Source organism: Aedes albopictus, chromosome 3, assembly GCF_035046485.1.
Source record: "Aedes albopictus strain Foshan chromosome 3, AalbF5, whole genome shotgun sequence".
Taxonomy (NCBI): domain Eukaryota; kingdom Metazoa; phylum Arthropoda; class Insecta; order Diptera; family Culicidae; genus Aedes; species Aedes albopictus.
Genome location: NC_085138.1, coordinates 423,215,012 through 423,235,036, shown reverse-complemented (window position 1 = coordinate 423,235,036; position 20,025 = coordinate 423,215,012). Strand labels below are relative to the sequence as shown.

General features: G+C 41.5%; 3 protein-coding genes across 3 annotated transcripts in view; 1 reads left to right on the top strand and 2 right to left on the bottom strand.

The window, feature by feature from the left end:
* Nucleotides 1-13,931, top strand: part of LOC109410656 (fatty-acid amide hydrolase 2-B) — a 45,295-nt gene extending 31,364 nt beyond the window's left edge. The window contains exons 3-6 of the mRNA XM_062856386.1: nt 1,506-1,725; nt 1,795-1,927; nt 12,602-12,861; nt 12,921-13,931. Coding sequence (XP_062712370.1) covers nt 1,506-1,725; nt 1,795-1,927; nt 12,602-12,861; nt 12,921-13,708 — 1,401 coding nt within the window. The 3' untranslated portion in view covers nt 13,709-13,931. The remainder of the gene's footprint in view (nt 1-1,505; nt 1,726-1,794; nt 1,928-12,601; nt 12,862-12,920) is intronic.
* LOC109433485 (cytochrome b5 reductase 4) overlaps nt 1-16,759 on the bottom strand; it is a 364,704-nt gene extending 347,945 nt beyond the window's left edge. Inside the window, exon 1 of the mRNA XM_062856390.1 lies at nt 16,739-16,759. The gene's annotated coding sequence lies outside the window, so the exon portion shown is untranslated. The remainder of the gene's footprint in view (nt 1-16,738) is intronic.
* Nucleotides 15,308-16,447, bottom strand: LOC109410655 (sentrin-specific protease 8). Its single transcript, XM_019684188.3, has one exon. It carries the CDS (start codon nt 16,265-16,267, stop codon nt 15,617-15,619), a length of 651 nt encoding a protein of 216 aa, XP_019539733.2. The 5' UTR covers nt 16,268-16,447; the 3' UTR covers nt 15,308-15,616.
* Nucleotides 16,760-20,025: the final 3,266 nt, after the last annotated feature.

Here is a 20,025-nt window from a genome sequence, read left to right as displayed (position 1 = left end):
AGCCTAGTGCTGTAGCTGAGGTACTACCTATGGCGGATCGGATGTACCTTCAGCCATCTTCAAGTGTGGCTGCGCCAAGCTGCTCTTCCGTTGGTAGGGCCACTGCTAACTGCTGCGCGTAGTCTTGAGACACTTCTACGTTACGCAGCTGCTCGATGTTGAGCCGCGGCGTTCGACTTCGACGCGTGGTGATAACTGTCGCATGCATACAGCGACTAAGTAGTGATCCGAATCTATATTCGCACTGCGGTATGTGCGGACGTTGGTTATATCTGAGAAGAATTTACCGTCGATTAGAACGTGGTCGATTTGGTTTTCTGTTTGATGGTCGGGTGATCTCCAGGTGGCTTTGTGGATATCTTTGCGGGGGAAGAAGGTGCTTCGGACTACCATACCACGGGAGGCTGCAAAGTTTACGCATCGCTGGCCGTTATCATTCGATCATTCGATACGGCGTGCAGGCGTGTTTCGCCCGATTACCGGTCTGTACATTTCCTCCCTTCCTACCTGCGCGTTCATGTCGCCGACAACGATTTTCACGTCACGCGGCGAACAACCATCGTATGTTTGCTCTAACTGCGCGTAGCACGCTTCTTTCTCGTCATCGGGTCTCCCTTCGTGTGGGCAGTGGACGTTGATGATGCTGTAGTTGAAGAAACGGCCCTTAACTCTCAACAGGCACATCCTTGCGTTGATCGGCTGCCACCCGATCACACGTTGTCGCATCTTGCCCAACACTATAAATCCTGTTCCCAGTTCGTTGGTGGTGTCACAGCTTTGGTAGAAGGTAGCCGCTTGATGCCCGCTTTTCCACACTTTCTGTCCAGTCCAACAAAGTTCCTGCAACGCCACGATGTCGAAGTTGCGGGGATGTAGTTCGTCGTAAATTATCCTGTCACATCCTGCGAAACCTAGTGACTTGCAATTCTATGTTCCAAGTTTCCAATCGTAGTCCTTATTTCGTCGCGTGGGTCTTTGCCGATTGTATCGAGTCGTATTTTCTCCTATGTTATTCGCAATGGGGATTTTTACGGGTGGCTTATTGGGCCTACGCCAACACTCCTGTCTCGCCGGAGGGCCATCGTGCCAGTTCTGTTTAACGTCCCAACCTACACTGCAACGACCACGCTGATGGGGCTACCATCTTGGATCTAGCTGGGCGTGGTGCAGCGTTTCTTACTCAGTCGCTGGATGCCAGGACAGACGCTGTTTGAGCCGCATCTCCTCAATCTTGCTGAAGTCAGAACCGTCAATAGGAGAACAGTTCCCAGTCTGCACTACCAGCTATGCAACTCTAAACTGGCGGTTTTTGTCATAAACTAACGTGAAAACATAGGATTGCGACCAGTATTTTTTTTTAATGAACGCGTGGGAAATAACATAAGTTGGGCTTCCACCACAAACAATAATTAGCAATTTATTTCACAGGACAACTGCAAATTGATGAACAGTTTTATGTTGCTTTCTTACTACAAACAATCGATCTTTTCCCCGTCTCCCACCAGCTCACCAGCGTCGAAGTCACGCAAGCCTTCATCGAGCGCTGCAAGGAAATCAACCCACTCCTGAACTGTGTCGTTGACCAGTGCTACGAGGCGGCCCTAAAGGAAGCCGCCATGGCGGACAAGCTGATCGCCTCCCGGACGCTCACCGAAGAGCAACTGGCCAGCGAGAAGCCCTTCCTCGGCGTTCCGATCTCGACCAAAGACTGCATTCGGGTGAAGGGTTAGAACTCGCCGCTTGTAATTAGAGGGAGTTGATTGAATTTATTATCGACAATGTTTTTTTTTCTAGACCTGCTCCACACAGCCGGTATCTGGAAGCGACGTAACATTCGCGGCGAGAAGGATGCCCGCGCCATGGAACTGATGAGGAAAGCCGGTGCCATACCGTTTGCGCTCACGAATGTTTCCGAGTGCTGCATGTGGTGAGTCGAATGGGTGGGTTAGGGGGAACATCTGTTTACAGTAAAAGATAAGTTGGTAAACAACTCGTCGTAGTAAAATAGATATGAGATGCGATGGATGATGCTTAATCGTTGAATTTGTTTGGCTATTTAACTTGGAAATGGGCAAAATTTATCTTCTTTATAAAGGGCCCCCACAACGCTGTGGCCCCGGGCCCCCACATTTGTAAATCCGGCCCTGCCCGTGATAAAACTGTACCAGGGGATAATTCTACCACATGTTTATCCTAGGAGGGCCTTTTAACAAGTGTTTAACTGCATAAAACTTGCAAAATAACATAAGCGAACAGAACTAGCTTCGTTTACAATGAAGCCAACCTGCAAGAGGTAAAATATTACGCCAAAATCCTCGATTTCAGACTTTTTGATATTTTTATTGGTTTTCTATACCAATCAACTAACGGACCAGCTTGATGGCAATTAATTATCAATATTTAGGATTTCCAATCGATCCCGCATGCAAATAGCTCTTGAATCGCTAGAAAATGAAGGGGGGCGTTTTGCCCCGGTGGGGCGTATTATACCCTTTTACCCTAGTAATGTCACGAAAGACAGGATGGTGGGGGAACTCGTCTACCTCGGATCTCTACTGACGGCTGACAACAATATCAGTCGTAAAATTCGAAGGCGTATCATCAGTAGAATTCGTGCCTACTACGGACTCCAGAAGAAGTCGCGGTCTAAAAAGAGTCACCCACGCACCAAATGCACCATGTACAAAACGCTAATAAGACCGGTGGTCCTCTATGGACACACGAGACATGAACCATGCTCGAAGAGGACACACGAGACATGGACCATGCAAGCATTCGGAGTTTTCGAGCGAGGACGAGTTTTTGCGTGCTAAGGACGATCTTTGGCGGTGAAGTATGAACCATCAGCATGCTAGACTCTACGGTGAGCCAAGTATCCAGAAGGTGGCTAAAGCCGGAAGAATACAGTGGGCAGGGCATGTTGCAAGAATGTCGGGCAACGACCCGTTAAACCTGTTGAAAACCCATGAACCTAAATCTTGTGGTATTTCAAACAATTGAATAGACACGCATTTGTAATAAAACCTCCACTTGATTAAACTCGGTGATACAGCCGAGAGGTATAGTACATGCCTCTCAATCAGCGGACCGGAGTTCGAATCCAGTTCATTATTTTACTTACATATGTTTTATCTCTCGCTTCGGATCTAGAGATTGCTAGCTCGACTTTATTTGTGATAGAAGACGTAAATTTGTGTCAAACGGACCGCACCTTTTATGTGCATCCAAGTGAACTTAAATTTACATGTTTTTTTCTAAGAGTGTACAACATGGAAAAAAAAATTAAAAAACCTAGATTAATCCACCTAGTGGTGGTAGTGCCTTTCTCGTCGAATATGTACTCAACATTTTTTCCGGCCATAAGCCGAAGTGTTCCTGAATCCTGAGAATACTCTAGAACGGAATTAATCTCATTTTCTTCTTTTGTCATTGTGCTCGTTGACTCGTCAATGTGGGGTCGAGAGTTGATAAATAATAAATGTATTTGATGAAAAAATTCTTAAAAAAAATAAGCAAAACCGCTTAAGGCGAAACTGGAAGCATTTCCTCATATTTTTAATTTTTGATTTTTTTTATAAAATAACGAAGCAATATTTTAAAAATCGGTTTCTGTGCACATGTAGAGTATGGATCAGGGTATCTTCTGATATTTTACGCGGCATAAAATGTTTTTCGATTTTGCAGAAATCATTTTTTAGTGAAATTTTGTTCAAATATGGTTTCTGCAAAAACGAAAAACATTTTATGCCGCGTAAAAAAATCAGAAGATACCCTGAGACACACTCTACATGTGCACGAAACCCGATTTTGAATATATTGCTTCGTTATTTAATAAAAAATCAAAAACCAAAAAATGAGGAAATGCTTCCAGTTTCGCCTTAACTCTTCGGTTTTGATAAAAAAAAACTTCTGGAAGACTCTAACTTAACTTTAAAATTGAAAAAAAAATATTGGTTTATTTATTTGTGCACTTCTTCAAAATGTTGAATTCCGCCAAAATTTCCAAGGGGGACTCCTCTGCACTTAAGAGAAAATCGAAATTTGTGTCAGTCTTATTCAGAAAAGCAAGAATTTTATCAAAGCCATATTTAAATTTCGAAACTTATTGATGGCTCATATTCCGACGCTATGTTAAACGTATTGGCCGAGCTGAAAAATATCAAACCTCTTGGTTGACTGCTTGACCACCTTCACTAGCACTGGATGCCGATCATTATCAAGACATTTCGGCAATTTTTTTTCTGCGCACTTTAGCCTATATTTTATTATCATTAGTTATAATATGCATGTAAAATTTGACAAAAAAAAAGTGCAAGCAAGCGAAATTTCCCATAATAAAGCCCATTCAAATTTCAACCGTGTTACAGAGCGCGAGGGCTCAACCAGTTGCATCAAAATTGTTCGCAGTAACTTTAGACGCAAAAGGGGATTGGTGCTATAAAATTTAAATTTTTCCATACAACGTTGATCAATCCTACTGCATAATGACGCCTCAAGAATCTAAAATGATGTAATTTGACAAGATCGCTTAAATTTTTATCAAGATTTTGTTCTTTAATTAATATGTCTAATTCACTTGCATCGATTTTGTTCACCTGCGTAATTCCAGCAATGGATCCAATCCTGATTCTGCAACACTGCCGGTAATCTTAAGTGTGATCAGAGACTATTTTCTTTTCTTGATGATTCGATGTTTCGCATGCATGGGTTTGGTTTAGTTTTTTAATTGGTCATTTCCGACGGGACACCTGGAACCGGTTCCGGAATCGTTGATTATCGAAAAAGCCGCTCTTTGATGTGTCGCATGCCTAGGTTTGGTACACTTTTTCCGGCAGGACATCCGGAACCGGTTCCGGAACACAACCGGTTTCGATACGGTTTGAAACTATTTTCCTGCTTACCGTTCATCTGGTTATCGAAAAAGCCGCTCTTCGATGTGTCACATGCCTGGGTTTGGTTCACCTTTTTGATTGCGGCCACTTCCGGCAGGACATCCGGAACCAGTTCCGGAATACATTTAGTTCAGATATGGTCTGAAACTATTTTCTTGCTTACCGTTCATCTGGTTAACGAAAAAGCCGCTCTTTGATATGTCGCATGTCTGGATTTGGTTCACTTTTTTAATTGGCCACTTCCGGCAGGACATCCTGAACCAGTTCCGGAACCCAACCGGTTCAAATATGGTTTGAAACTATTTTCCTGCTTACTGTTCATCTATTTATCGAAAAAGCCGCTCTTTGATGTGTCGCATGCCTAGGTTTGGTACACTTTTTTAATTCCGGCAGGACATCTGGAACCGGTTCCAGAACACTACCGGTTCAAACATGGTCTTAAACTATTTTCCTGCTTACCGTTCATCTGGTTATCGGAAAAGCCGCTCTTTGATGTGTCGCATGCCTGGGTTTGGTTCACTTTTTTAATTGGCCACTTCCGACAGGACATCCGGGACCGGTTCCGGAACACTACCGGTTCAAACATGGTCTGAAACTATTTTCCTGCTTACCATTCAACTGGTTATCGAATAAGCCGCTATTTGACGTGTCGCATGCATGGGTTATGTTCACTTTCTTATTTGGCCACTTCCGGCGGGACACCCGGAAGCGGTTCCGGAACACTACCGGTTCAGATATAGTCAGAGACTATTTTCCTACTTCCCGTTTATCAGATAATCGAAAATGCCGTAGTTTGATGGGTAGCATGCATGGGTTTGTTGCATTTTCATATCTGGCCCCTTCCTGGGGTACCTGTCCGGAACACCTAAATGGCCATAACTCCGGAACGGCTGGACCGATCTGAACCATTTTCAATAGGAAACAATGGGACAATGTACCCCGTCGAATGAACCATCGGTCGTTGAAATCGGTTCATATTTACTATCTAAAAATGAGGTGACCTTTTTGTACACATACACACACACACACATACATACACACAGACATCACCTGAATTCGTCGAGCTGAGTCGATTGGTATATAACACTTGACCCCTCCGGGGGCTCTATCAAATTTTCGTTTTTGGAGTGAACATATAGCCTTTCGGTACACCTTGGTGTACGAGAAAGGCAAAAATATAGTAACCAAATATGTTAATGGAGGTATTAATGTAGTAATGGAAGGAGAATCTACAACAATGAGCAGAACTAGGAAAAATGTCAATATCCACTGAATTATTTGTAACAGACTGGAAATTCTAGTGTGAAAGCAATGGTAAAAGAATATTATAAAAAAGGAAAAAAAACCTTTTCAAGAGTGCATTCGCCGCAGTGAACCCCAGATTTAGTCGAAATTCAAGCCAGAGTTCATAGAGAAACTGCAAGAAGAATTAATAGTCCAAATGTTCAAGAAATTTCTAGTAAAATTTGTAGTGCAATCGGTGGTGTCGTTTTTACGATATCCAAAGAAAATTTATATTGGATCTATGCTGAAATCTCTGGAGAAGTTGCTGATCGATCATCATAAAGAATGAACACTAAAAATACATGTTCAAACGCGACTTTAGGGAAGGTTTTGGCGAGCTTTCAGAAGAATTTTCCACATTACTCTGGTATTGAAGAGAATATTCTAATAAATATTCCAAGGAAGTTTTAGAGGAAATTTATGATAAGATCCTGATGGAGTTTTTGACTCAATTTCCAATAAAATTTTGAGCGGAGAACCCGAACAAGTTTTTAGCCATTTTTTTCATAAAATTGTACTGAAATTTCCTCAATCCATTTCGACAGGAATTCGCGAAGGATTCAACTTCATTTTAGTGAGCAAATCTCTCTACTCAAAAAATTCGGACTAAAACTCTTCACAATAGTCTGCCTTAAATTCATGCTAGATTTCCTCTAAAAAATGATTCAACAGATTTGGTGTTCTTCAATCAAAGTAAGTCGTAAGCTGTAAGTAAAATCAAACTAAGAATTCTAAAAATACTTCTAAATTTCGATTCTTTCAAGAGCTATGTAGGAAATTCTTAAAAATGTTTTCAGAAAAAAACCCAACAAATTTAGGAATTTATTACTGTGTTATTTATAGAGGTTTGGAGTTCCTCTAGAATTAAGTCAAATTTTTTTTTTTCAGAATGTCCGATAATTTTTCAAATGTACAACAAAAATAAATGTTGATAAATTTTGGATGCAAAATTTAAAATTTCATAAACAGATGAATAAATATTTGCATACTTACTCAATCGTATACATCGTGATAGTAGTCAGTAAATCGCATTAGGGGTAATTTCTAGCTCCATTTTTTTGCTTCACATTTTTTTTCCTGAAGTGAAATTTGTGGGGGCCCTGGCAGCATTAAAAATGGTGATCGCTCTGAAGTTCTCACATTCCAAATGCTCGCCTTTCTTGTGAATAGAGCAGATTACCCCTTCCTTCCACTCTTCTGATAGCTGTTCGGTTACTCAGACCCTAACTACCAACCGGTGCAGACAGGTGGCCAACTTTTCTGGGCCAATCTTGATGAGTTTAGCTGCGATACAATCCCTACCAGCTGCTTTGTTGTGGGAAAATAGTGTCTTTAACTTCCCTCAGCGAGTATTCCAGCATTCCTCTAAAGAGGACACATCAAGCTTGCATCGTCTGGCAAAGCTACCTCGAGATTCTGTGCGAATGCCGATGCGATAGATTGCTCAAGAAATTCCTCCAGGGAATTCTTTAAAAAAGTTCCTTCAGGACAGCTTTCAGATTGATTCTTAGAGATTTGTTCATAAATTAGTCGAAGGATTCCTCCAGAAAGATCCCTAAATAGTAAACCTTCCAGGTTTTTCGCAAGAATTTCAACAATGATACCTACCTTGATACCTTGTTGGCTACAAAGTAACTTTATTCCAATGCCGAGCGTATAGTAGAGCACCATCTTCGTCGATCTTGGGCGATGTTCCTCCAGTTTCCCCGAACGTGTAGGGATCGTAGATCTTCTTCAACCGCGTGCAGCCAGCGAGTTCGCGCCGCCCACGAAGTCGCCTACCTCTACCGGGTTCTCTGCTGAATATTGTTTTCGCTATTCTTTCTTCCGACATTCGCACTACGTGTCCAGCCCACTGAAGTCTGCCGTATTTTATACGTTTCACAATATTCGCATCTTCGTACACTTGGTACAACTCGTGATTCATGCGTCTGCGCCACACTGAACTATTTCTAAAAATGTACCAGACAATCCTTCACAAATTCCACAGAAAATCTTATGTAAATTCCTTCAATTTTCTTCCATGGGTTTCTCTGAATATTTTTCCATAGGTTTCTCTGAAAATTTTTCCATGGATACCTTTATAAATTCCTCCAAATCTTCCTTCATAAATTCTTCCGGGGATTCTTTACGAAACTAAAATAAAAATCCTCCAAGATTTCTTTCAGAAAATTTACTAGAAATTTCTGTAGAAATTCCTGCATGGATTCCTTCACACATTCCAATAATTCGTTTAGAAAATCTCCCATTTATTTCCGAAATTGCTGGATATATGCATTTGGGTTTTAGAAAATCTTTCAGGATTCCACATGCAGAATGTCCACGAATTTCTGCAGTTTTGTTTTTGAAATTCTTCCATAGTTTGCTTAAGAAACGCCACCATGAATTTCTTCGAAATTCCTCCGGATTCTTTCAGAAATCCTCTGGGGATTCTTTCGGGATATCTTCAAGATTTTTTTTAGTAAATGAGGAAATTTTTCTAAGTTTCTTTCAGAAGTTTTTTTTATGAATGTTTTTCCAGAGATTCACTAAGAATATCTTCATAAGTTTTCTCTATGAATACTTCCAAAGATTCTTCAAGAAAATCCACCAGGGTTTGATTAGGAAATTTTTTTCAAAAGTTTCTCCGAAGATTTTTTCAGAAAAAACTTTCTTGGATTCCTTTCAACATTATTTCCTGGATTCCTTTGGACATTCTTTAAGGAGTTCCGAGGGTTCTGTGAAAAATTCATCCAGTGCCAGCGGTTCTATCAGAAAATTGATCCAGGAAGTTTTTATAGGGGGATTTATCTAGAAATTTTAGAAAATTATTTCAAGGATTCTTTTAGTAATTCTTCCAACAGTTTCTACAGAAAATCTACCAGTAATTTTTCAAGAATTTATACAGGCCTTTCTTAACGAAGCTTTTTAAGGAATCAATCTCTAATGATTTCATTAGAAATGCATTCTGAAACTTTTTCGCAGATGGTCCTACAGAGATTACGTCGGCAATTCCTCCGGGTATTCCTTTATACATTTTCTCAGAAATTCCTCCTGGATTTGCCTCAAGGATACCTCTAGAAATGTCTCCTAGAGGTATTCTGAAAACTTATGAGATTCTAATGAAAGGCTGGGACGTTCCAAAGGGAATTCTGGCTGACATTTTGGTTTTCGGGAGGCTTTCAAAGGAATTTTATTAACAGTAACTATGGTAGAATCAAAGGCTGATCGAATTTACGGTTAAATCGACGGTAGAAGTACTTTTGCTGGGGTTACCACGAAAATCCTGTGGAAACCTTGAGAAATTCCAAAAGATATACTAAGGACGAACGTTGATGTAACTTTGAGGAAAATTTGGTAGAAATTTAATGGAAATTTTGATGAGCTGGAAAATTTATGGTGGGATTCTTAAGCAGATTCTGCAGTTAGGGCCTTGGATTTGATGGAATTGGGGTTTGTTTGGAGAAACTTCTTTAATAATTCGGTTATAATTATTGCAGGAGACAGTTAAATGGAGTTCATTTGAAATACTGCAATGGATATGTTGAGATATTTTGGTGTGTTTTTTTGGAATAATCTTAGAAGGATTTTTTCTTCCAAATACCTCCGAAAACCCCATCAAAATCATTATTATTATTATTTCTTTATTATACAGATTTTCAGCCCTAGGAGACCCATCAAAATCGTTTCAGAAAATTCCCCAGAGCATCCCAGTAATTGTGATTCCGGAATAACTCAAGATTATTCCAGATTTTATTCTAGAGCTCCAACAGAAGCTCTGGTATTTCTACAAGAGTTCTCTCTGGAATTCCTCCAGTTAATCCTTTCGGCATTCCTTCAGAGATTCCCAGGACTTCCTTCTGAGATTTCTCTAATAGTTCCTGCAGAAATCCCATTAGGATGTTCTTCAAAAATTCTTCTATTTGGAATACCCTCAAAATGATGATGAACCTGGGCTTGTTAGGGAAATATCTGTAAGTAAAAAGAAAATCGTGTTAAGTACCCTGTTCCTTTGAATTTCACTAATCATTTGCATCCATTGATAGATCCGTATTTCGACCTCAACTGTAAGGTCGTCTTCAGTGTCTTGTACTTGACTCAAGTCAAGTTGAGTCAAGTACAAGACACTGAATACGACCTTACAGTTGAGGTCGAAATACGTATTTGTCAAAGGATGCAAATGCTTAGTGGAATTCAAAGGAACAGTACTTAACACGATTTTTTTTACTTACCCTCAAAAGTTTTTCTGGGATTCCGAGCTTGATTCCGAGATGGAATTCGCAGATGGAACTTATGGCAGAATAGTGCGCTGGAAGCCCAGAGAGATCTTCTGGGCGATTCCTTACGAAGCTTATGGAGAAATTCCTTGAGAATTTGTCGGAGGAATTTTCCAAGAAAGTCCTGTAGATTATTATAAGAAACGATGAATTAAGATGAATTCCATACGAAACTCTTGGAATAATTCTATTTAATAATATCCAGGGCACATGTGAGAGAATTCCAGGGTGAACTTCCAGAGAAACTCAAAAATCCTGGAGGAGTTCCAGGAATATTCTCGGAAAAAGTTCCTGAAGGGATACCGGAATGAATTCCCGAAGGAACCCTTGAAAAAATTCCTGAAGGAGTCCTGAAAAGAATTCGTGAAGAAACCCTAAAGTACTTTAGGATGGATTTCAGAAAGAATTTCAAAAAAAAAAACTAGGAGTATACACAGAAGGGCTCCTGCATAAATCTTAGAAGAAACTCCTCTAGAAATCACTGAAGAAACTCCTTTACGAATCTTAGAAAGAATTTCAGAAAAAAAAATCTGGTAGAAGCCCACGAAGAATTCCTGATAAATCCCAGTAGTAGCAACACCTGGAATTTTGAAAATAATTCCCGGGGGAATCCTGGAAGGAGTTTCTGGATGAATCTGGAAGCAAATATCAGAAGAAACTCATAGAGAAAACTTTGAAAAAAATCATGCAGAAATTACAGTAGTAACTCCTGGAAGAATTACAGAATGAGTTCTTGCTGGATGAATCTAAGAAAAAACTCTTGTAGGAATTTCAGATGGCACTCCTAGAGGAGTTCTCAAGTTGATTAATTTTAAAATAAACTCCTTAACCTTCCGTAACTCGCGCGGTTGACTACCTGCGTCAGCACCACGCTAATGCTGAGTACAAAAAGCGAGATTTTTTCAACGTGTTGTACAAAATATAACAGCGCGATCGCTCAAGGGTTAAGAATTCCTAGAATAGTTTCTTTTTTGAAGAATACCAGATTTCCGACAGGTTTTTTTTTCTGAGATTCTTTTAGAAGTACCGTCTGAAATACCAAATACCTTTCGAGATCCCTTCAGGAATTCCTTTCTGGATTTTTTCAAGTATTTCATCCAAAATTTGTCCGGTTTTTTTTTCTGTAATGTTTTCCGGAATTTCGTCTTTTGAGTATTTTTTCTTTTAGGATTACTCCGGAAGTTTTTCCTGAGATTCTTTCACAAGTTGTCTACCAAATTTCTCTAGAAGCTCATTGGCCGGTTCTTCTCGCAGTTCCTTCCGGGATTAACTCCAGGACTTTCTTCTAGAATTGTTCCAGGACTTCTTTCTGGGATTTCTCCAGGAATCCTATCTACGTTTTATCTCAGAGTTCTCTCAGTAATTCCTCCAGGATTTACATCTTTGGTTCATCCTGAAGTTTCTTCTGGGATTCCTCCAGGAGTCCTTTTTGGGATTCCTTCTTTAATTTCTCTTTCCAAAGATTCTCCAGGACCTCTTTCTCTTCGCAAATTATTTCTGGAATCCCTAACTATTGAACCATTGTTTTTTTTCCGGAATTCCTTCAGACGTTCTTTTATAGATTACTTTAAGAAATGATTCCGGAACTCCTTTAGGAATTTCTTTCCAGATTTCCTTCACGATCTCTTCATGAATTTCTTGCAAGAGAACTTCTTCAGGATTTGCCCAAGAATGCTATCTGAAATTTCTCGAGCAGTTCCTTGTGATATTTCTCCAGGAGTTCATCCTAGAAATTCTTACGGGATTTCTCCAAGAACTTCTTCTGAGATTCCTCCAGAAACACCTTCCGAGATTCTTGCAGGAGTTGCTTCTGTAATTTCCACAGGAAGTAAGAAAATCCTCCAGGAGTTACTAATGTGAACTCTGGTCATCTCGGATGACTTTATACTTTGTATTTCACTTTTCTTTGTTGAACTTCACATCGGTTGTAACTTGTCCAAGTACTTTTCATCTTTGATCATGATTTATTTTATTTCGAGATATTTAGTGAAGCGATCTCGCAACTATATTTTAGAATTTTGAATTAGAATTTCCTGCAGGGGTTTCCGTGTGTTGAACTACATAGTTCTTATGATTGTTTGAAAATGAAGGTACATTTATTTGCTGTCAACCACTATTTACACATTATAAATAACCCACAATCATTCTATTTTTTTTCTATCTCCCTAGGTGGGAAAGTACCAACACCATCCATGGCCGCTCCTGCAATCCGTACGACACGAATCGCATTGTTGGTGGATCAAGTGGCGGCGAAGGTGCCATCCAAGCTGCAGCAGGTTCACCCTTTGGATTGGGCTCAGACATCGGTGGTTCCATCCGGATGCCGGCGTTCTTCAATGGTATATTTGGCCACAAACCGTCCCGGAATGTGGTGTCCAACGATGGGCAGTACCCGCAGGCGATCAGCGACGAGCAGGATATGTTCCTTGGTTGGTTGAAGCGGTGAGATTTGCTTCTGGTTACATTCTAACTAGATTCTTTTCCTCAGGAATTGGACCGATGTGTCGCTACGCCACGGATCTCAAACCTATGCTGCGGATAATCGCCGACCAGAATGCCGCCAAGCTACGGCTGGATGAACCCGTCGACTTGAAGCAGATCCGATTCTTCTACCAGCAGAACGATGGAGGCGGTTTGCTAGTGTCCCCAGTGGATCTGGATATCCGGGACGCCATGGAGAAGGTGATGGCTCACTTCCGAAGCACGGTGAAGGCCGATGTCCGGAAGGTGTACTTGGACAAGCTCCGGAAGTCGGCTCCCATCTGGTTCGGGAACATGAAGCACAAGGAGAACGTTTCGTTCGACGCACAGTTGGACAATCTGGAAGGGAAGATCAATCCGTATGCGGAGGCCTTGAAGTGGCTCATCGGGCAGTCGAATCACACGTTCGTGGGTATCATGACGGCGATCACCGAGCGGAAGGGAATCCAGTACGGAACGGACCAGTACCATTACATGGTGCGGCAGCGGGATGAACTGCTGCAGGAGATGAAGACCATGCTCGGCGAGAACGGAGTGTTCATCTATCCGACCCATCCGACAGTGGCACCGTATCACAACGAACCGATCGTGAGGGCGTTGAACTTCAGCTATACGGGGATCATCAACGTGTTGGGTTTCCCGGCGACGTCGATTCCGCTGGGATTGGGTCGAGAAGGACTGCCCGTTGGGCTGCAGGTCGTGGCCAACGTGAACCAAGACAGGCTATGTCTGGCTGTGGCGTGCGAGTTGGAACGTGCCTTCGGCGGATGGGTTGCCCCGGAAGTGTTGGCTTAGGGCCGTTTCTGGGGATACGAAGGGACCAGTGATTAACGAAACGTAACTGAACGAAAACTTATGTGAACTTACTGTATGTGTTCGTTACGGACATACAGAGAGAGCTTTAGAGGTATTTGTGTGCGTTTGTGAACGCAGTCGAGCATTTCGGCACCGGCCTTTTACTATTTAGCATAAAAGATATATTTTGATGGAGAAAATATACATGGTTTAAAATGGTTGATATGTTCGCTGCATTGAATCTGATGACCGAGTTTCCCCAATAAACTTTTCTTGAAATGCCAGCAAAGGTTTCCCTATGAGTTTCTCCCCGCATTTATCCTTGAAGTTCTTCTGAAATTTCTCCTGGGAATCATTTTCTAACTACTCTGGGGTTTCTTCAGATATTTTTCATTCTTTCATTCATTCATTCAACAGCTTTTAATGAAATTTACACAGGGATTCTACAACAAATTATTTCTGCGATCATTTTAGGAATTTCTTCTTGGGTTTCTTCTGAAATTACTTCAGAGATACCATCAAAACTATCCTTAGAGCCTCTATAAATTATAAGGTTTTTTAAAGAATTTAAGCAAGGGATTACTTTAAATGGTTGATATATTCGCTGCATTTAATTTGATGACAAAGTTTCCTCAATAAACCAAGGGTATTCTTATGAGTTTCTCCAGGAATTTCTTCAGAAAGTTCTTCAGAAATCCTTCTTGGGATACCTTCACGAATTTCCGTGACATTTCTTTAGATATTCCTCTAAGGATTCATTTAAGGACAGACTTGTTAGAATCCCAAAATGGCCGACTTTGACACGTACTCACGATTTCCAGCGCACAAATATCTTCGTTAACAAAACCAGCGCACCTTATACTCTTATTTCAAGCTTTTTACAAGTGAGCAAAAACGAAATAATGTTGTTCGTAGCTTGCTTCTTGAGATTTGTGCGTCTGAAGTTCTGATGCAATGTTGAAGCGGGATTTCAAGACGTTTGTTGTGAAGTAGTCTGACTAAAATTTCCACAGGGATTCTACCAGAAATTTCTTCAGCGTTAATTTTAGAAATTTCTTCTTGAATTCCTTCCGAAATTCTTCCAGAGATACCCTCAAAAATATCTCAAGAGCCTCTTTAAAGTTTAGGTGTTCTTTCTTAGGAATTTAAACATGGGTCTATCTCTAATAATTTCTTCAGAATCATACATTGATTTCTTCTGAAATTCTTCCAAGGGTTTCTCCATGGAGAAAATCCTTCAGGATTTAGATATTTCTTCATGGTTTTTTTTTTTCAGAAGTTCTTTCAGAAATTGCATGAAAAATGACATTCAGAATTCTTGAAAGATTTCCTGAATTTTGTACAGAAATCTCTAGAGGATTTCTAGAGAAATCCCTTAAAACCTCCTATAAAGCCACATTCAGTAGTGTTTGATAAACATCGCAACATATATTAGACTGGTCCAAATATTTCAACATAATCGCTACAGAAGTCGCTGCAGAAATATAATTATGAAATGATTATTTTATATGTTATGAAAATAATGATTAGGAAACACTGTAACAAATATTCTTAAAGATGTTTACGAAGATGCGTGTGATATCTAAAAATAATCCTCTCTTTTCAAGTTTGTGCCATTGCATTAAATATAATCTACATTTTCGTTCGCATGTTCGAGGATTGATAAATTACTACAATCTAAAATCACATAACATAAATCATGAATTTGAGTGCATAGTTAATAAATTTCTAAAAAATAAATTGCAGCTACACATATCAGGAAGTTCTTCGCTACAGTACAATCTAACATCAGATTTGTTATTCTAAATCCGCGGGTATTGGAAATCCCTCCAGAGCTGGTACCAACTGGACACTGATCACTAAAAAAGCACTTCCGGTGGAGAAAATTCGTGGCTAACCAGTCTTCTTCTAGTTGATTCTCCCGCCAAGGTCTATGATGATGTTGAGGATTTCCTCCCGTTTGGCTCGAATCACGTCGTACCGTGCACTTTTAACGCCTTCGATTTTCCCGGTCTTCCGAATCTGTTGCGTCACCTTGTCCACGGTGCACAGAACGTGAACCCCACAGTCATATCCGTTGCTCTGCTGCAGACAATCCCCGGTCCGTAGTTGCGCCTTCGGACACTTCAGTGCCCGCTTCAACGCCGTCACAAACTGCCGACAGATGTCCGAATTGCTGTTGTGCGACGAATCAAAGTGGTAAAACACCATTTCCGGTCGGGAGAACACCAGCAAACTCCAGTGCGAGCCTCCGGCCTGATCCGCTATCTGGTTGTCGTTCAAGGCGAAAAAGATGAACGACCGCTCGGAAGCTCGCAGCGGTTCCAGAAAAATGCCCACCTCCTCCTCGGAAACCATCCGGATGCACTGGGTCACCTCCGGACTAACAAACAGCAGATCCTCCTCGTCCCTGAAGATCATCTTCTCCAGGTACTCGAAGTAAAAGGAAATTATCTGATCATTCAGCCAGAACGGTCCTTTCAGCAGCTCCACGTCCGACAACCGTAGACACGACTCGTGGAAGCTCAAAGCCACCTGATCCCCACGGAACGAGGACATCCTGAATCAGTTTACGCCGGAAGTTCACAAACACCGAAACAGCTGGTTTTGTCGTCCAGCAAAACCACAACAAATCGGAACTCAATCAAACCCGATGATCAACGAAAGCAAAACAAAGTTTGACAGACAGCTGTACGTACAGCTGCGTTGTTGCACGACTTCCACGTGCAACAAACATATGTACATCAAGAGAGCATTCCAACGCATTTTATGACTTTAGGAGTGAGATTCGCGACTACGAAGTTGCAGAATGTGCGTGAAGGTTTACGTGAGAAAAAACGAGAGGGAAATATTTTTTGCTTTTTTTTCACGCACATTCTGACAGTTCCTTACGAGGTTTTTCATTAGAGCGACAAAGAGTTGGAATCTCTTTTACCTTCGTAGTCGCGAATTGCTTTGATTTTCTTTCGAGGAGAGAGACCGCGTGGACCGCGGACGGAAAATGCATCTTTCGAGCGACGTGGTACTCACCACTTCACGCAAATCCCTCGTTGAGTCGTGTGGAAGCAATGAGAGTATATTACAGGTGGGGAAGAAGAAGAGATGGCTATGTATTAGTAAGCAAAGAAAAATGTAAACACAAATAGTGACGTCACTATTTGACACGCGTTCTTATGGGAGCTCGCTTTGCTTGTAGTAGTGACATGGTTTGCACCAAACACGGATCTCACGCACACGAAGTGTCTCTTCCACACCTTCATTAGACTCTCATTGGTGTGGAAGTACACGACTGGCACCGTGTCAACGATTGGATGTTTTACCAACACTGCACAAACGAAAGCTTTATAAGTAATAACACATCGATAATAGAGCTTGCTGACGTTTATTCGCATCTCTCTTTCAAGCATGCAGGCGGGATAGGATTTGTTTTCATCGAGAAACCTTTCCTGATGACAACAAATCCTATTTCGCCTGCATGTTTGAAAGAGAAAGGTGAATAAACGTCAGCAAGCTCTATGGCTATCAGGTATCAGGTATCAGAAGGCCGGCTCCAGAGGCACGTTATCCTCCATTTGGGACATTTGTGCCATCGCCAAAATAACAGCCTATTTCATCATCTACCTGAGGGAAGAGGAAGGAAAAAGGATTTGGATGGGGATAGGGACAGGTAGGGAAATAGGAAAAATACCCTGGAAGAGGGTACTAACGCACAAGCGTACCACAATGGGTTCAAACAGCGCCCTGAAAAGGGCACTGTAATAACGCATAAAGCGAAAGAGAGCCTATAGCTCTTTACCACAGCGGGTTAAGAACAACAGAATATCCTGAAGATTCAGGTTTCTGAAGTCAGTTTCACTTAATAAGTGTTTACCGAATACTCGGAAACGCAGTTGCGCGAAAACTGGACAGTTACATATCAAATGATACGAAGTTCCATAATCGGATTCACAGCTATCACAGGCAAATGAATCAGCTTGCTGAATATTCGCCATGTGATAGCTGAGTCGGCAGTGGCCAGTCAATGCTTTGACCAGCATGCTGCAATTCTGCTTAGACAGATTAGTTAGATACTTCGCCACCCGTAGAGATGGCTCAGCACTATACAATTTGGTTTGACGACATGACTCCAAACTATTCCAATATTGTCTGTGTTGAGTGACAGCCCAGGTGTGAATCTGAAGCTTAATCCAACACTTCGATATCGGAATAGCTGGCTCAGGGCCAATGAAGTCATGTGATGCTCCAGAGCGAGCTAGCTCATCAGCCAATTCATTTCCAGCGATGGAAGAATGACCAGGTACCCATAGAAGGTGAACAGCGTTTGCTGAATTCAGCTCCTCGATTTGAGTTCGACAAGCGATAACTATCTTCGACCTGGAGTTGGCCGAAGCAAGTGCTTTAATAGCAGCCTGGCTATCTGAACAGAAGTATATTACTTTGCCCATTACGTGCTGCTGAAGTGCTGATTGCACTCCGCACATAAGAGCAAAGATTTCGGCCTGAAAAACGGTGCAGTGTCTACCAAGTGAGTAAGACTGATACAGCCTTAGCTCACGAGAATAAACACCAGCACCTGCTCGACCTTCGAGAAGGGAGCCATCAGTGTAACATACGAAGCCGTCTGAAATAAGTCTTTCCAGATAACCAGATGTCCACTCTTCCCGGGAAGGGAATTTCGTGGAAAATGTCCTATATGGAAAATTACAAGCAATTGTAAGATCACTTGGAGCAAGGACAATTTTGTCCCAATTCACCAAAAGTGGAAACAACGAGGTGTGTGTTGATGTGCGGTTCACAGGAGTTTCCTCTAGTAGACCGAGTACCCGTAACCGGTAAGTGCAAGAAAGGGCTTCTTGTTTGAGATGAATGTGTAGTGGGGCAACGTCAAAGAGAACTTCGAGCGCTGCCGTAGGAGTTGAAGAGAACGCTCCAGACATCGCCATTAAGCACATCCTTTGAAGATGGCCTAATTTTGATTGGACCGTTCTCACTTCACCCTTTTGCCACCACACAAGACATCCATAAGCCAATATTGGCCGAACCACAGTTGTGTAGATCCATTTGATATACTTGGGTTTTAGACCCCAAGTTGTACCAAAAGTACGCCGGCATTGCCCGAAGGCCATACAAGCTTTCTTGATTCTGAACTCAATATGAGGTGTCCAGGAAAGCTTGGAATCAAGAATGACTCCAACGTACTTTACCTGTTCAGTCACATCGATTTCAGAATCAAAGAGACGCAAAGGTCGAACGCCATTACGGTTTCGCCTTTCCGTGAAAAGAACAATAGATGTTTTACTCGGATTAACCGAAAGGCCATATTGGCGACACCAACCCTCAACTACCTGAAGGGCGTTTTGCATCAGATCGAAAAGGGTGCTGATGCACATACCAACTAACAATGTTAGGTAGTCGTCGGCAAAACCATAAGTAGGAAAACCGCTATTATTGAGTTGCCTCAATAGCGTATCTGCTACGAGATTCCACAAAAGTGGTGATAAGACTCCCCCTTGGGGGCATCCACAAACACTCAATTTCCTAATCCCTGCTAGACGCAATGTCGAGAAGAGATATCGGTTTTTGAGCATTTGATGAATCCAATTGGAAATCATTGGAGATATACCATGACTCCGTGCGGCTTCCAATATGGCATCGAAAGGCACGTTGTCAAAGGCACCCTCGATATCTAAGAAAACACCCAAACAAGATTGCTTTTGAGCGAATGCTTTCTCGATATCGTAAACAACCTTGTGTAAAAGAGTCACAGTGGACTTACCAGATTGGTAGGCATGTTGGTTCACATGAAGAGGCACGTTGGCCAGATGAACATCACGGATGTGATGATCCACAATGCGTTCTAAGCATTTCAGAAGAAAAGAGGTCAAACTGATAGGTCTGAAACTCTTTGCTTCTTCATACGACGCACGACCCACTTTCGGAATAAACTTTACAGTAATATCCCTCCAGGATTTGGGAATATACCCTGTAGCAAAACTGCAAACAAGTAGTTTTTTCAAAACATGTTTGAAATAATAAAATCCCTTCTGAAGCAAAATAGGATAAATCCCATCTGCCCCAGGAGATTTGAAAGGAGCAAAGCTATTAAGAGCCCACTCAATCGATTCTATAGTTACAATACTCCGAGCCGAAGCTAAAGAATCATAACTACAAGAAAAGACATCAGGTTCATCCGAAGATGTAATATCCACACATCCAGGGAAGTGTGTGCTGAATAAGCATTCCAGAACTTCCTCATCAGAGGAAGTCAGATCGCCATTTGGTAAACGAAGTTCGTTCACCCGGAAATCCTTAGATTT

Bases quoted from the DNA above. Each gene is read 5' to 3' on its own strand.
- LOC109410655 (XM_019684188.3), bottom strand. From the start codon at position 16,267: ATGTCCTCGTTCCGTGGGGATCAGGTGGCTTTGAGCTTCCACGAGTCG.